Raw genomic sequence first — 14432 nt, 5'->3', positions numbered from 1 at the left:
CAGGGGGTACCTGGCTTAATGCTCAGGTTCTTCCATTGACTTCCATTATACTCGGGTGCTCGGTCTAGCACCCGAACATCCCGATGTGTTCGGCCCGAGCCCCCGAGCACCAGAGCATTACGGTGCTCCATCAACACTACTAACTAACTAATAACACTGCTGTCTCTCTCAGATCTGCAAAATACTGCATACAAGGGCTGCTGGGGAGGTTGCTATATACTTAAGGGGTAGGCAACTTTCCTATTGGTTGCTAGGGATATTGCTAAGCTCAGACAAAGACAGTGCAGCCTTCTCATTGGCCCACAAGCAAGAAAGGAGGTTGCTGAAAAAATCTAGAATATTCGAAATAACAAATATATATCACTATTTTCTAACTATTCGCAAATTCTCGAAGTGCCGTCATTCGCAATTAATATTCGCGATTTGAGTATTTGTGCCCAACACTATGAGAGACGGTATCCAAGGGAGCAGCAACATTTTGCATAATCTGCATCAATACGTCTTGTCATTCACTGCATCAATACGTCTTGTCATTCACTGCTGAAATTCCTGTAAGAGATCATGACGTGGTCTTGGGATGATCAGCGGGGTCCATGACCTCATAGTACTGTCACGGGCAGCGGATGTGAATCCACTGTGCTACGGACTGGCTGTACCCTGGAGGGGCATGACTAAGCAGCTCCCTGGTTTTTGCTAGAGCCTCTGATGGTAAGGATAGACTTTGCCATTAGGGTAGTTGCCAGGTACCACTCCAGGGCAGTCCCAGAGTCAGTAGCAGCTGGTCCAGGCGAACCAGGAGATACCTGCAAAGGTACCGACAGTACATTCGTGGTTAGACAGGCAGGGTCGTTACCAGGAGTGACAAAGACAGGAACTGGAGGAAGAGGCAGAGACGTAGACGAGAAAAGCAATGGATCAGGGCAGGCTGCACAGGAACGAAGTCAGACAATCCGGGTCGGCAACAGGAGGAGCGATGCAAGCAGGCAGGGATGAAACGAAGAGCATAGTCTAGGAACAAGGCACGTAGTCAGGAACATAAGTGGTAACAAGCTCAATTGCACAGGATAGGACCTTGACTCTGAGGCGCTTGAGTAGAGGGCTGAGCCACTTAATACCTCCAGGAGAACCAGGGTAGGTCAATGGAATCACCTGGCACAACACAGCCCCGTCCAAGGAGTAATGCGTAGTGATGCGTACAGTGCACAAGCAGCGTTCAGGTAGACTGGAAGCTGCGGAACGGAATCTCCAGAGCAGCAGCAGAGACAGGGAAGCACAGATCATGATCACAGGTGAGCACGTGGCGGCGAGCAGAGGGGCAGCGTTTCACCGAGGACGCTGTTACATATCCAATATGTGGTCACGATGATCCTGGGTTGTCAGAATGAACTACGCAGTACTACTTCTTAAATTATAGTACATGTTCACTTTTCATTCTTACAGGGATAGAGTTAAATGTTCAAATTCTGTCTGCTTGCATCTGCCACTAGTAGGAGGTAACCGCATATGGATTTATTCAGCTGCCGTTCAAGCTGTAAAAATCAGTGCGCATTGAGCTCCACCTAGTGGCAGTTGCAGGCTATCCGAATATTAAAAGTAAGACTGACTATTGGGGCTTGTTCACATAACGGATCTCTATGCAGATTTTGCATTCAAACCCATGCTGAATATTCCACCTATGGAGACACTGTGGGTAGAAATACATGGAGGCAATACAATAATACTATAAGGAGTTTATTATAAACTCCCTAATATACCAGAGTCCACAGAAAACTAAACAAGATAGAACGAGGCGGCAGATCATAATGAGGTCGTTATTATGGGGGACTTCAACTACCCAGATATAGACTGGGAAACTGAAACTTGTATATCTCATAAAGGAAACAGGTTCTTGGCAATAACCAAAGACAATTACCTTTCCCAACTGGTTCAGGACCCGACTAGAGGAACGGCCATACTGGACTTAGTACTAAACAATAGATCTGACAGAACAACAGATGTGCAGGTTGGGGGACACCTTGGAAATAGTGACCATAAAGTAATAACCTTCCAATTATCATTCAAAACAGTGTTTCTTCAGGGAGGAACAAAAATACCAAACTTCATAAAAGCTAAATTTAGCCAACTAAGAGAGGCCATAGGCCTAACTAACTGGGACAAAGTCCTCAAAAATAAAAATATAGTCAAAAATTGGATATTTTTAAAAGCATCCTAAAATCTAATTGTGGGAATAAAAGGTTAAGGAACAAGAAAAAACGAATGTGAATAAATAGAAGTGTAAAGAAAGTAATAAATGACAAAAAGAAAGCATTTAAATCAGTAAAACAGGAGAAATCTGACAATAAATGGTTTTAACGCAAATAACACCAAATGTGAACGGCGTGTATTTTTCTCTTTTTCTATAGAAATATGACAAGAAGCGCTTTTAGCGCAAATAACACCAAATATGAACAGTGCCTATTTTTCTCGTATTGTACTGAACTGACAATAAATGTTTTTAGAGCACATACCACTAAATGTGAACAGCGTCTATTTTTCTCGTACTGTACTATAATAGGGCACTAAACACTTTCACCATATATACTGTAGCTGCAGAAGTGAACAGTATATTTCTCTTTTTCCACAGATATAAGCTACTAAAGGCTTTTTAACATAACACTTGCACCCCTACAACAATTTGCTGGAATGACAGAGCTGTATAATGGCTATTTGGATTCCCAAATAATCTTTCCCTGCACTTGTAAATCATATTTTTTTCCCAATGATGTTTTCTGTATGACTCTCCCTAGCCCCTGCAATGTCACGATGCTGTGAAATGATTCCTCCCTATCCTTATCGTGCACTTATAAAGCGCTTTGTTTTTCACTATGTTTTCTTTATCACTCTCCCTAGCGCCTGAAACGTCTGTTCCTGCACTTAGATAATGTGAAATGATTCCTCCGTATCCTTATCGTGCACTTAGAAAACGCTTTTTTTTTTTTTTTTTACAATGAGGTTTTATTTCACTCTCTCTAGCACCTGCATAAACGTCTGTCCCTGAACAAAGTACGATGGTGAATGGCAGAATCTAAGATGGCCACTGTATTTATAGGTCTGTGACATCACTGGGCTGGCTGGCTGCTGATTGGCTGCATGCATGGCATTATGGGTCATCCCGCCTTTCCAGAGTTCCTTGCCCCATGTCCTTACACGTGTAGCCGCCATTTTAGCCACTATTGTAGCCGCCATGTTAGGAAAAATTGTGATTCGTTACCACGAAGCGAGAGGAAATTCGCATTTGTTCAGAATTTTTCCTGAAATTCTGAACTAATTCGACTTCGTCCGCTTCGATTTGCTCATATCTACCTAAAATGTTCTTCAATTACTGTATATAAATGGTAAAAAGTATAAATCTGAAGGTGTCGGCCCTCTACAGAGTAATGAGGGGGGAGTTGCAGAGAGTGATGAGGAGACAGCAAAGCTATTAAATATTTTTTCCTCCACTGTATTCACTGAGGAACAAAAAATTTTTATTCCACATTAATAGTGTCCTGTCTGATCCAGGAAGAAGTACAGCTGCATCTTAAAAAGATTAAAATAGACAAATCGCCAGTACCAGATGGCATACACCCCTGTATCCTAAGAGAATTAAGTAAGTAATGTCATAGCCAGACCCTTCTTTCTAATATTTTAGAACGCTATACTGACAGGGAGTGTTCCACATGATTGGCCCATAGCAAATGTAGTGCCAATATTAAAAAAGGGTCCAAAAACAGAGCCCAGAAACTTTAGGCCGGTAAGTTGAACATCTGTCGGGGGTAAACCGTTTGAAGGTTTTCTGAGAGATGCTATCTTGGAGTACCTCAATGAAAATAAGCAAATAATGCCATATCAGCATGGCTTCATGAGGGATCGGTCATGTCAAACTAATTTTATTCAGTTTCTATGAGGAGGTAAGTTCTAGACTTGACAGCGGCGAATCAATGGATGTCGTATATCTGGACTTTTCCAAAGTATTTGACACTGTACCACATAAAAGGTTAGTATATAAAATGAAAATTCTAGGACTGGGAGAAAATGTCTGTATGTGGGTAAGTAACTGGCTCAGTGATAAAAAACAGAGGGGGGTTATTAATGGTACACACTCAGATTGGGTCACTGTCACTAGTGGAGAACCTCAGGGGTCAGTATTGGGCCCTATTCTCTTCAATATATTTATTAATAATCTTGTAGAAGGCTTGCACAGTAAAATATCAATTTTTGCAGATGACACCAAATTGTGTAAAGTAATTAACACTGAAGGATAGATTGGAGGCTTGGGCAGAGAAGTGCCAGATGAGGTTTAACACTGACAAATGTAAGGTTATGTACATGGGAAGGAATAATGCAAGTCACCCGTACATATTAAATGGTAAAAACACTTGGTAACACTGACATGGAAAAGGACCTAGGAACTTTAGTGAACAGCAAACCAAGCTGTAGAAACCAGTGTCGGGCAGCTGCTGCCAAGGCCAATAAGATAAAGGGTTGCATCAAAGGGGCATAAATGCCTGTGATGAGAACATAGTCCTACCACTTTACAAATCGCTAGTCAGACCACACATGGAGTACTGTGTACAGTTCTGGGCTCCTGTGAACAAGGCAGACATAGCAGAGCTGGAGAGGGTTCAGAGGAGGACAAGTGTTAAGGCTGATTCATTGGCCTGTATTTGTGGGAGGGGCACGGTTGCCTATATCATGGCACCTCTGCCCCTCCTTCAATGAACGACGTGTCAAACTCTGGCCTCGTTCGGTGCGTGAAGTTGCGTCTGGTCCTGGAAGTTCGTTTCCACGCAAAGCAAGCTACTAGATCAGGTAAGTGGCTGCCACAATTGCAGTCTCGGCTCACAAGTCCGGCCGGCAGTGCCGGCTCCCTTAGGTAAGAGGGGGCCACACTGCACCGGAGCGTCTGCCAGGAGCCCCGACTCCCACGTGGCATGAATCGTAGGGTGCAGGGATCAGCGCGATCCCGATTCATACGTCTCTCCTCCCCTAATGTCTGGCACGGGCCGCTGTGCCATTAGCTAGGTAGGGCTCTCGGCAGCTGTAGTTAATTCTTCTCCCCTCATGCCCCCCATGTCCCCCATGTCCACTCTGGTCCTTGTCATGTCAGCCGCACACTCACCTCAGCGTCCTGCGTGCGGTCTCCTCCGCTGTCTGCCCGTGCTGCAGGTGGCCAGGCGCCGTGTGGGCTCCCCGTGGTGGCCGCCGGAGTCAATGCAGTCCATGGAGCAGTGTTGGATGTCACAGGCTCCCTCCGGTGGCGTCTGCCGGCTGTACAGTCCATGGTGCGGTGCCCTGTGTTGGCTCCATCTAGTGGCCACCAGGGGTTATGACCACAATAAAAAAATAAAAAAAAAAGGTGTTGAGAAATGGTGTTTATATATATATATAAATAAATTAAACAAAAAAAAAGGGGAGAAAAGAAATGATTATAGAGTGTTACTCATGCTTCATTGATGGAGTTTTAAGGAAGGGGCGATATACTTGTTCAGTGCTAGTTAGAGGATCTCCGTATTGTTGGGCGCACGCCTCTACGCCTGGCGGTATGTCGTACGCAGGGATCTTACATGTGAATTATTCCAGGATCTGTGTCGTCCTTCTTCCAATATATTCTGCACGTTGTTCAACCATCAGGGTACAGTATGGCAGTGGCTGTGTCGTGTTACTATTCCTCTTCTCTCCTTCTGGTGGTGGGTCAGTTGTGCCACAGTCAGACTCATCAATCACTGGGGTGTTCTAGGTTCAGCTATCGCTTCTCCTTGGCTCAGGTCCTCTCGTCCCTTTTCACTCGTATTCCTCACAGTTGCATGGGTCTCGACCTACTCACAGCTTACGTCACTTGATCCCAGTGTCGGTTGGCAGTCAGAAATTGATTTGTGCATACTGTATCCACAGGATATGTCACGTGCTTCAGACATAGTGGAGGCTTCGGTCGACGAGAACCCCGCCAGGATGTCAGAAGGGGGCAGTGTGTCGTCTCCTTGCACTTGGACCGTCCCTAGGCTGATGACGGAGTTGTCCAGACGGGGTGTTTCGTATCCCGCTTCTGCTGGGAAGGCTGAGTGATACCGGTTATTGTCATTAACTCAGGCCCTCAGCAGCAGGTAGAAGTCTCAGTGGTCACTGTTCAGAACTCCCTGACACAAATCCATCTGTTGTTGAATAACTTGACTTCATCTGTCACAGATGTGCAAACCAGGTTGCAAGCGGTTGAGTCTCGTTGTTTTTCCACATACTATCAATGCCGCCGTTCTATCTACATCTACGGCGACAGGGGCAGGTGTCCCTGTGACAGCACCCAGTATTATGTCAGCCAAGGCAGCTGCCACCTTAAGTCAGTTCCAGTTTCTTACTAACTGGGCCAATATTGATACAGAGATTTTGTACGCATTTCGCCGGGCTTAAGGCACTATCATGCTCCCTGTGCCAATCAATTGACCATTCTACGGTGTGGTGTCATAAGGCTGCCCAGAGTGAGGGGTCTAGTTCTACAGGTCCTGTTCCCGGCCCGTCCGATTCACACAGATCCTCTGGTTTAGTTGACAAGCTGGGTAGACCCATCAAACTACTCGGCAGGTCACAAATTGTAATAATTTCAACCATGCATCCTGTAACTTCAGTCAGTGCCGCTTGCTACACATATGTACTAACTGCTTCAGAGCCCACCCTAAAGTAGTCTGTTCATTAAAAGCAGATAATAATTACATGTGTGTTGTCAATATAGTTCGGTTGCAGCAGTTCCCATACCTAGCATCAACTCTCTCATCCCATCAGAAGAGGTTAGCATGAGATATGCCACCATAGATCAAGCCATCACTCTTATCTTGCAGTTAGGTCCCAGCACCATCCTTTCTAAAGCTGATATTGCAGACGCCTTCAAATTACTACCGATCAAACCATCCCTCTGGCAATGGCATGGCATCAAATGGAGGGACCTTTATTATTTCGCTTCCAATCTCACATTCGGGTCTAAGAGTAGCCTGTGGTTATTTGACCAATTAGCCAAGGCTCTCCACTGGATTTAGTCCATGAATTCCACTGTAGCAATGTTATTCACTTCCTGGATGGTTTTTTAATTATTGAGCGTCCTGACACTCCCCCCAAAGACCTTCGTTGCTACTGGAGTGTTTCAGACAATTAGGGGTTCCTGTCTCTCCCAAGAAAGTGGAAGGTCCCTCCTCAGTCATCACATTCCTTGGTATAGTATTGGACACCCATAACATGGTTGCCAAGGGACAAATTACAGAGAATCAGGGAAGTCGTTCATAGTTTCACATCTACTAGAGTGATTAAAAAGTTCAGCTTCAGTCCCTGTTAGGTATGTTGAACTTTGCCATGCGTACAATTCCGCAAGGTAGGGCATTTGTATCTCGTTACTTTCACTCCTTCCTACAGCCCCTTCCCAGGATAGCAGCATAGGTCTGGGCGATATGGTCATAGCTGACTCGAACATGTGGAATCATTTCTCACGCAATGGAATGGCATCTCGCTCTTTGTTCCCACAATATCTGGCAACTCCCCCGTAATTTTGTCCGACGCCGCTGCCAATACAGGTTTCGCAGCTATTTTTGGCAATCATTGGTTAGCAGACAGATGGCCAATCGAAGTCAGTTCCATTCCTGGGTTTTCCGTACCTCAGCAGTTTTGTACTCTAGCCCTTAGTGGCAGCATCCTATACCTGGGGTCAAAGTTGGTCAGGTCAGACGACGTCCTTCGTGTCCGACAATGCAGCCGTCATCGAGTTTCTCAATAGTGGTTCTTCTAAGTCTCCGTATGTCATGTTATTTCTTAGGCGCCTGGTCCTTCTGTCATTACAACACCAGTTTCGTTACATAGCTTCACATATAGCCGGTAACCACAACGCAGCAGCCGACGCATTATCTCGTTTTATTTACCCTCTTTTCACAGATCTGTCCAGAAGCCGATGCCATCGGGAGTCCAGCTCCGCCATACGCTGCTCTATTCCTTCCATAGACGCTCATCTCGCCACCGCTCGGTCACTGTTAGACAAGTCCCTCTCACCCAATACAGCCAGAGCCTTCCAGACAGGTTGGAGAGCCTTCCAGAGATTTCAGGACTCCTGTCCGCAAGGGGACACTGAGTTTGTTCCGTACATCCTGGCGTTTATAGGTTACTGTCACCCCAATCTGAAACTATCCCACGCCACGGTCAAGTCCTACCTCGCAGGGGTGCAACATTTAGAGCCATGAGTTTCACCCAGCCAGGTTTGTTGTTTTCAATCCATGCCATTAAAGCTACTCTGAGGGGTCTCGAGAAAAGCGACTGCGAGACACGCACTCGCCGGCTACCCGTCACTGGCCAGCTTTTCCGCGACCTTTCCGACCTGCTAGACAAAAAACCATTTGGTGCACTGCATAGTTTGATAATTAAGCTGCCATGTACCTGGCCTTTTACGGGTTTTGAGACCGGCCGAGTTTACCTCCCCGGCTGACAGTAGCAGATACGTCACTCTCGGTCAGCTCTCGGCTTCCAGAGATGGTTACATACTCTCGCTACTCATCACCAAGACCTCTCAGGTAGGCGCCCCGACCCAGGTGTTTCTTCCCGACCTCTCATCAATGGTGCCCCGTGCTGCAACAGCTTCTGTCCTCTCTGCCAAACAAGCCGCCCGACAGTCCTTTGCTACCATTCTATAATACTCACCTTACCTGTCCCCAATTCATAACTCATATTCGTGTTTTACTGACTAATCTGGCAGTAGACCCGTCCTCAATATGCGGGTTCGGAATCGGGTTCCAGCACATATATTCATAAGACTAGGTCGTTGGCGTTCGTCATGTTTCAGCCGCTACATTCCTTGTCCATATACTGAAATGAGTCTTGCTTGTCAGAATTTGGTGTTATGAATAAATGTTTGTAGCATTCCGATATGATAGGAATTGTTGCTCTTTTTGGCCTCCTTCAGCTATTCCTTCAACGTCGCGGTTCCGGCATAACTCTAACCGCTTTAGCTAGCCAGCAGGTAGGAGTCCTTCTTTCGTGAGTGCCCCGACCACAACTAGAGTAATGACTGGAATGGGTGGACTACAGTACCCTGAAAGATTATCAGAATTAGGGTTATTCACTTTAGAAAAAAGACGACTGAGGGGAGATCTAATAACTATGTATAAATATATCAGGGGTCAGTACAGAGATCTCTCCCATCATCTATTTATCCCCCGGACTGTGACTGTGACGAGGGGACATCCTCTGCGTCTGGAGGAAAGAAGGTTTCTACACAAACATAGAAGAGGATTCTTTACAGTAAGAGCAGTGAGACTATGGAACTCTCTGCCTGAGGAGGGGGTGATGGTGAGTACAATAAAATAATTCAAGAGGGGCCTGGATGTATTTCTGGAGTGTAATACTATTACGGGCTATAGCTACTAGAGAGGGGTCATTGATCCAGGGAGTTATTCTGATTGCCTGATTGGAGGAGGGAAGGAATTTATCCCCCTAAAATTAGGAAAATTGGCTTCTACCTCACAGTTTTGTTTTGCCTTCCTCTGGATCAAGGCCGAACTGTATGGACAGATGTCTTTTTTCGGCCATATAAACTATGTCGCTATTTTACTATGTATTGTCAATGGGAATCTTTGGGGCTGTTCATACGGCCGCTGATAATTATTTGTACGCAGATTTTCAAGATGTCCCTCCTTGGTGGTTTCCACATGGAGACTGCTTGCAAACCATGGTGGGTCACAATGGGTTCATTGAATGGGGATTACGGACAAGCGACATTCAAAATGCATTTTTTCCTGTGCATATTTTGCCATGTGAACGTGCCCCTAGAATGAAATCAACAGACTTCAGTGCCTAGGAATGTTTTGGCAAGGCCTGATTGCAGTGGCATGGTCTGCCTCTTTGGTACTATAGATTTGTCATGGATATCGGATGCTAAGGAATTTGCAATTTGTTTTGCAACTTGCAATTTATTATTATTTTTTAAATGTAATTGCAGTAGTCTTTAGGGTACAACCACACGGTCAGGTTTCCTAAAGCAGGTTTGAAAGCCAAAATCAGGAGTGGATCATAAAAGTAGAGAAAGTATAAAGGATGGACACAACTTCTCTTTTTTGAATTCTCTCCTGGTTTTGGCTCTCGCAACTGCATCAGAAAACCTGACCATGAGAAAATAATCTGCAATTTAGGACATTACCCAGTTTGGAGGCTTTAAGGTTCCAGTAGAAGGTTTTGCTCTCATCTACACAGAGGCAGCTGCTATATTGGCAGTCATCACATGGCCTCTCTTCCAACTCTGCAGATGGTATAAGTGTAGTCCTAACCTGTCAATAAGAAAACATACTCTGAAAATAAATTGAATTAGACTATAAACAGTTTATTATGCAACTTTTTATGGAGTTTAGAATTTAAGATGGTATATATATAATTAATAACACATACAGTACAGACCAAAAGTTTGGACACACCTTCTCATTTAAAGAGTTTTCTTTATTTTCATGACTATGAAAATTGTAGATTCACACTGAAGGCATCAAAACTATGAATTAACACATGTGGAATTATATACATAACAAAAAGTGTGAAACAACTGAAAATATGTCATATTCTAGGTTCTTCAAAGTAGCCACATTTTGCTTTGATTACTGCTTTGCACACTCTTGGCATTCTCTTGATGAGCTTCAAGAGGTAGTCACCTGAAATGGTCTTCCAACAGTCTTGAAGGAGTTCCCAGAGATGCTTAGCACTTGTTGGCCCTTTTGCCTTCACTCTGCGGTCCAGCTCACCCCAAACCATCTCGATTGGGTTCAGGTCTGGTGACTGTGAAGGCCAGGTCATCTGGCACAGCACCCCATCACTCTCCTTCATGGTCAAATAGCCCTTACACAGCCTGGAGGTGTGTTTGGGGTCATTGTCCTGTTGAAAAATAAATGATGGTCCAACTAAACGCAAACCGGATGGAATAGCATGCCGCTGCAAGATGCTGTGGTAGCCATGCTGGTTCAGTATGCCTTCAATTTTGAATAAATCCCCAACAGTGTCACCAGCAAAGCACCCCCACACCATCACACCTCCTCCTCCATGCTTCACGGTGGGAACCAGGCATGTGGAGTCCATCCGTTCACCTTTTCTGCGTCGCACAAAGACATGGTGGTTGGAACCAAAGATCTCAAATTTGGACTCATCAGACCAAAGCACAGATTTCCACTGGTCTAATGTCCATTCCTTGTGTTCTTTAGCCTAAACAAGTCTCTTCTGCTTGTTGCCTGTCCTTAGCAGTGGTTTCCTAGCAGATATTCTACCATGAGGGCCTGATTCACACAGTCTCCTCTTAACAGTTGTTCTAGAGATGTGTCTGCTGCTAGAACTCTGTGTGGCATTGATCTGGTCTCTAATCTGAGCTGCTGTTAACCTGCGATTTCTGAGGCTGGTGACTAGGATGAGCTTATCCTCCGCAGCAGAGGTGACTCTTGGTCTTCCTTTCCTGGGGCGGTCGGTCTGCATGTGAGCCAGTTTCTTTGTAGCGCTTGATGGGTTTTGTGACTGCACTTGGGGACACTTTCAAAGTTTTCCCAATTTTTCGGACTGACTTACCTTCATTTCTTAAAGTAATGATGGCCACTCGTTTTTCTTTACTTAACTGCTTTTTTCTTGCCATAATACAAATTCTAACAGTCTATTCAGTAGGACTATCAGCTGTGTATCCACCTGACTTCTCCACAACGCAACTGATGGTCCCAACCCCATTTATAAGGCAAGAAATCCCACTTATTAAACCTGACAGGGCACACCTGTGAAGTGAAAACCATTTCAGGTGACTACCTCTTGAAGCTCAACAGGAGAATGCCAAGAGTGTGCAAAGCAGTAATCAAAGCAAAAGGTGGCTACTTTGAAGAACCTAGAATATGACATATTTTCAGTTGTTTCACACTTTTTTGTTATGTATATAATTCCACATGTGTTAATTGATAGTTTTGATGCCTTCAGTGTGAATCTACAATTTTCATAGTCATGAAAATAAAGAAAACTCTTTGAATGAGAAGGTGTGTCCAAACTTTTGGTCTGTACTGTACATTATCCCTGTACCATGACATTGCTGTGTGTTTATTATTCTGCAGTGTGACACATCACTGTTTGTTATCCCTGTACTGTGACATCACTGTGTTTATTATCCCTGTACTGTGACATCACTGTGTTTATTATCTCTGTACTGTGACATCACTGTGTTTATTATCTCTGTACTGTGACATCACTGTGTTTATTATCTCTGTACTGTGACATCACTGTGTTTATTTTCTCTGTACTGTGACATCACTATGTTTATTATCTCCATATTGAAACATTACTGCATTTTCCCTATATATGACACCATTGTATTTGTTATCACTGTGCCATGACATCACTATTTGTTAGAAATGTAAGGGGTTACCCCACTCCTGGCACCCGCATTGCTTCTGATTCCTGCACGGCTGCCGCTGTATCTCTCTGTCGTGCAGATCAAAACATCCAGCGAAGGGGGATCAGCCAATAGCAAGACGCAACGGGTATAAGCCTCACTAGCATCGCGGGTGACGCTAGGGAGGTTCGTTCTCGTCGCGGCCTGCTATTGGCAGCTCCCCCCATTTGATCCGCGTGACCTGGAGATGCAGAGACGTCCGTGCGGCGATCAGGAGCAATGCGGGTGCTGGGGAGCTGGGTAAGTATAACTTATATGAGGAGCCCAGGCATTAGGGGGGTCATTATAGGAGTTGGATAACCCCTTTAATGCCAAAAATGTGCTCCCCAATGGAGCCTTAGGCATCTGTCTACTCCACCTGCCTCTCATCCTAGCCACATTAATGGCAATGCTCCTTCCAGCAGCATTTATAAACATTAAACCTGCTGCTTATTATTATATGACAGAACATGTTGGTTTTTACCTTTATACACTGTTTCAAATAGTTAAAAACTGTGGATTTAAGAGTGAAAGTTTCTCCTCTGATCACTGAATATGGCAAAATGATGTCCACAAAGAAAGGTTGGAAAACTCGAAAAGGTACAGGCGAAGCCAGCCCAAAACCTCCAGGACCCGTACAAAAAGCCCCACCATGCCAGTCTGTGATGGTGTCAGGAGCTGTGTCATGGAGAATGCCAATCCCAGAGTCCCTAATCCAAGCAGATTGGAAAGAAATAACAGGAAATTATTCTTGTAGAAATAAGTAAAGGGCTAAAATGTGTGAATTATTCTCAGGGACATAAACAGAAATAATAGGGCTCCATAGTAGAGCTCAGTGTGGACTCCCCTCCCCCCTGCACCAAGTTTTGTAATATGAAGGAAACACTCCCAGAGTTTTTCATAGAGTGCAAAGTTTCGGACAATTACAAAACAAACAAATACATAAACAAATAAATAATTGCAATATAAAGTCACTCTCTATCTCACCCATTTTACCTGAAGTGAAGCATGTTATTCATAAATATGGAGCTCATTCTGAACACCATTTTTCTCAATGTATTTGCACCATACAACGGGCATAAATACATGGATCAATATCCCCCATTCAGCTCCATACATTACACTTACATCTTACTCCACGTTTACATATGTCCAAAGTCACTTTTGGCTGATTCAGATTCATTAATGGTCCTTTAAGGCCTCATGCACACGACCGTTGTTTTATTCCATGTCTGTTGTGCTGTTTTTCGTGATTTTCTGCGGACCCATTGACTTTCAATAGGTCAGTTGAAAACTCGGCTAATGCACCGTTTGCCATCCGCGTCCGTGATCCGTGGTTCCAGTCCATCAAAAAAATATAACCTGTCCTATTATTTTAGCGGAAAACGGTTCGCGGACCCATTCAAGTCAATGGGACCGCTAAAAAACACGGAGGCACACAAGATTGTCATCCGCGTCCGCGTCCGTTTTTTTTCCTGTCATTTGCATGGAAAAACTGTCTTAGACTTTTTTTTTTTACTTTCCTTTATGTCTGGTGGTCCTCCAAAAATCAAGGAAGACACACGGAAACAAAAACGGAAACGGATCACGGAACAACAGAACCCCATTTTGCGGAATGGAACACAACAACGTTCGTGTGCATGAGGCCTAATACTGTGATAAATGTGGTTTGACGGTAGCAGTTTATCCCTCAGTAAGCGGCTTTACAAAAGTCTCACGTCTTTAATAAAAAGTTGCATATTCTATTAAAAAGTCGCATAAGATAAACATGGTCCTCACTGGAGTGAAATTGCACAATTTTTTGCGACTTTTTTAAATTGTCGCAATAGTAAATCTGTCTAGAGATTCATTTACACAAGAAAACACGCCCAATTTCAGAAAACTGGTGAGCGTAGCGCAGAGCCTATAAAAGTTGCAAATTTTTGCGCAGTTTTAGTGATTGCGCAAAAATGTGCGACATTTTCACTCCATTATTTTGACTTGAGCTAATGATAAATCTGGCCCATAGTGTATTTGT

At 44.3% G+C, this 14432-nt stretch overlaps 1 protein-coding gene across 3 annotated transcripts in view; it reads right to left on the bottom strand.

Moving 5' to 3' along the window:
* The window catches only part of LOC122939885 (alpha-2-macroglobulin-like), a 191167-nt gene that overhangs the window by 35612 nt on the left and 141123 nt on the right, over positions 1-14432 (bottom strand). For all 3 annotated transcript variants that reach the window (XM_044296070.1, XM_044296071.1, XM_044296072.1), the window contains exons 19-20: positions 12900-13125; positions 10178-10304 (exon numbers count right to left, since the gene is read on the bottom strand). In XM_044296070.1, coding sequence (XP_044152005.1) covers positions 10178-10304; positions 12900-13125 — 353 coding nt within the window. The remainder of the gene's footprint in view (positions 1-10177; positions 10305-12899; positions 13126-14432) is intronic.

Source organism: Bufo gargarizans, chromosome 6 (genome assembly GCF_014858855.1).
Source record: "Bufo gargarizans isolate SCDJY-AF-19 chromosome 6, ASM1485885v1, whole genome shotgun sequence".
Classification (NCBI taxonomy): Eukaryota; Metazoa; Chordata; class Amphibia; order Anura; family Bufonidae; genus Bufo; species Bufo gargarizans.
The sequence above is the reverse complement of the archived record's forward strand: the minus strand, read 5'-3'. Positions and strand labels throughout refer to the sequence as shown.